This window comes from Musa acuminata, chromosome BXJ2-7 (genome assembly GCF_036884655.1).
Source record: "Musa acuminata AAA Group cultivar baxijiao chromosome BXJ2-7, Cavendish_Baxijiao_AAA, whole genome shotgun sequence".
NCBI lineage: Eukaryota > Viridiplantae > Streptophyta > Magnoliopsida > Zingiberales > Musaceae > Musa > Musa acuminata.
The window spans coordinates 24,016,492-24,020,000 of record NC_088344.1 but is presented as its reverse complement, the minus strand read 5'-3'; the positions used below and the strand labels follow the sequence as shown (position 1 = coordinate 24,020,000).

At 43.5% G+C, this 3,509-nt stretch overlaps 1 protein-coding gene across 1 annotated transcript in view; it reads right to left on the bottom strand.

Moving 5' to 3' along the window:
* Positions 1–364, bottom strand: part of LOC135617447 (uncharacterized) — a 1,363-nt gene extending 999 nt beyond the window's left edge. The window contains exon 1 of the mRNA XM_065117650.1: positions 1–364. This exon is cut by the window's left edge and continues 524 nt beyond it. Within this exon, the coding sequence (XP_064973722.1) occupies positions 1–200 (200 nt within the window). The 5' untranslated portion in view covers positions 201–364.
* Between the last annotated feature and the right edge of the window lie 3,145 nt (positions 365–3,509).

Genomic DNA, 3,509 nt, shown 5'->3' with positions numbered 1-3,509 from the left:
ACGTCCGCGTCCTCGCCTTCCGACTCGAGCGGGAGGCCTGACATCCACTGGCTCGCGTTGTGGCATCTGGCCTCGTTGGCATGGCCAGTTAAATAAACAGCAGGCGTGGTTACAGTGCTCAGCTCGTCGTCGAAGTCGTCTGCTTGGTGATAGCCGGTGAACGGGGCGTAATTGTTCCGGGTCGTCTCTTCCGCTGCCATCTTTGTTCTTGGGGAATAGATTCTCTATGGTGCAGGGTATGCACAGTGAAAAGAGAAGAAGAAGAAGAGGAAGAAGATAGAAGAGAACTTTGTCCTGTTGGAGGCCAAAACTCGCTCAGGCTTGCGTTTTATAGGTGATCGGCCATGGTGAATTAGGACGTGGGCAAATGCAAGTTTCTGACATCATATTATGAAGTGATTGGAACAAAGAGCAGATTATTTGACTGGGAATACTCGAGGCATATTCCATGATTGTTTATATCGCATGATTAGCTGGTATCAGTTGAATTAGTATTGTTTATTCTATGGATTTGTAGATGTTGAACATGTACAATTATTTTTTCTGATGGATGCTTGGTTTTCTCATGCTCATCCTTTTCAACAATATTTGATGATTTCCCCCCACGGAAACTTTCAAATTTACAAGAGCCTTAGGTTCCCATCCCGAACCTTCTAGCTCAAAATGATTGGAAGATTGAAAGGTGTGGAATTGGATCATTAATATAAAATTTATAAATGTAAATCACTAAGTAGAGAAAAAATAATATTGGAGATAAGGTATCTGAAGGAAGAAAAAGATAAAAACAGTGTGATAAGTTCCCAACACTGAGGGTCCGAAATTGGCAATCAAAATTGGAATATTGCATGTCCTATGATTGCTACTTGTGTTCTTCTGATCCACAAATTATTTTCTACATTTTCCAAAAGAGTAAATATGATTGTACCACGCGAAATTTGTAAACCAATCTCTTGCGGCGTCCTAATCCTCTCGGTGTGGATGCCAATCATATCGACACTCGGTCCATCACGAGATCCTGGCCGTCCAAATGGCTGCTTCCCCCGGCTTCTCGTCCCGAACTGACGCTCATCGCTGAACAACCGCACGGAGAGGACGGGAACTTGACGACGACCGGGCACGTGGCGTGCCCGACAGGGTCCTACCCGATTGGACACGCGTTGGCGAGCCGAAGCTCGGACAGGGTCCCGTCCAGGCCTGGGGGGCCCGCGGTGGGAGCCGACACGGTGGAGCTCTTGCGGTGGTGGCCCCGGCGGGGCTGACGCGTCGCTTTCGGACCGCCCAGTGGAGCGCGTCGTACCAGACGCGTCGGGGATGACACGCGTGCGAGAATCATGACGTGTGCCGTGGGGAGACACGCGACACGCGTTCCTCATCTTTTAGAGTGCCGTAGAAACCGAGCGCTTACGGGGGAAAAATGACAGCGCGGCGTGGGGCGCTTCAGGGAACAAAACCCCCTATTGGAGTTCACGAGGAGGGGTTCCGAGCATATACTCCAACCGCTAAATGACATATTTAAGAAAACGAAGCTGCGTGGGGTCCGCCTTGCCAGACCAGGCCAAACCTGGCCACGTAGCCACCACCCATCTTGGTTGAGCCACGTAACGCCCCTCGCGCATGCCACGACGCGTTGCCTGCATTCGCGTCCCACGTGACGCGGTGTCGTGGACTTTACGAAACCTGCAGTGTCAATGCTATTGGCTAAGATTAAGCCTTATTAGCTTTTTTATCCATTATGGATATATAATATAAATGTTGGCGCATGACGACAAGCTGGTCAACAGGTTGGTGATCGTCAACGTACGTGCCGGTCTGTAACTCCGTGGCACATAAAGAAACAGGGTTAGGTAAATCCGGAAGATTGGTATACGTGCGATTCTCTACATAAATATCTTTCTCCAACTTATATTTAATCACGTACTGAATGCTTAATGAGCAAGATAAAAGGACCGCAGGTGAGAGTGATTGGAAAAGAGAGTTGCTAATGAAATCATGATGTGACGTTGTTATGCTAATTGCACGCGTGTCACTTGGTAGCTAGTAGTTGCAGGCCTGCCGACATCTTTAGGTCCTACTGCTAGAAGTCATCAATTGTTAAATCACGCGCAAGTTTATTGGATCCATGTTGTGATCTTTACTTGCAAGGTTTTCGATACAGTTTTCGGGTTATCCAGCGACATTAACACTCCTCCCTGAAAAGGAGATTTTGGAATAATAATAATAATGATAGATATGTAAATAGATAGGATGAGCATCGCCATAAATTTTATTTAAAATACGAATGTAAAACAATAATCCAACTGGTTCCATATGGAGCTTAATCAACAAGAGTCCTGTCGATATTGTGAAGGCCAGCATGATTATGTTACTTCTACTTGTGTTTTGAGCCTAATCCACAATTTTAGCACCAACACAGTGAGTGGATTTGCGGGAAGCCAATTCGATTACGTTCTCCTCGTGCTTTGAACCCAATTCACAAAGCCACCATAGAAGCTGTGAAGATAACCATTTCGATTATGCTCCCATATATGCACCGTGTTGACTCCATATTCTTCTTAATGAATAACTCGATCCATGGGTTTAATGGACTAATTGAGTAGATCTGAAAGGAGCCGTGTTAGTCATGTTCCTGCTTATGATTTGAGACCAACAAAAAATCTCACCATCAATGCTTCATGTGAATTCGAAGAGAATCATTTTGATTATGCTCGCACATTAATAAATTTGAACAGTGTCCGTCAAGTGTATTTCTTAAAAGATGATTCAATCTGTACTTCAACTGTGGGTGTAGATCACTAGAGAATCAACTGCGCCAGATAATCAGGTACCGATTTGGAGAGTTTGACACTGAAGTAGAAGATCGATCCACGGGCAAAAAGATTAGTGAATGTGTTCGAGGAAACTAGTTGAAGGATTAGTCGGCCTGAAGATTAGTTGAAATAGTAAGGGATCAATCAACATGTTGAAGGGTCAATCGAGAAACCAAAAGTTCAGTTGAAGCTTTAGTTGAGTAATCGAGCTAGTGTTCAAGTCATATTAAACCGATATTGATGATCCCCTCGGCAGCCTCATTTTTGAGGTGGTGGTACCACAATTGGGTTTAGAAATGGTTTGGTTTTGTATCATTTTAGTGGTGATGGTATTCTAAGTACCTTTGGTCGTTTTCTTATGTTTATGATGCTCGGAGCTTTTATGCAAGAAACTTTGTGTGTTTTTGAGTAATAGTGAAAGCTATCTTGTAAGAAGCTCTCTCTTATGTTGTAGGATTTATTTTCAAGTTTAAGAGTATTTCAGTATAAGATTTGGTCATTAAAAGTGAAAAACAATGATCTCGAGGAAAGAATGATTGGCTATAGGTTTTGTCGAGAAAAGAATTAGCTATAAGACGAATGATCTCGAGGAAAGAATTAGTGATAGAACAATTCATCATTAGTTTTTGTCCCGTGATTAATGAAAAAAGTTATACTTATTACTAAATTATAATTTTTAGTGATCGACTTATGTTTGTAGCC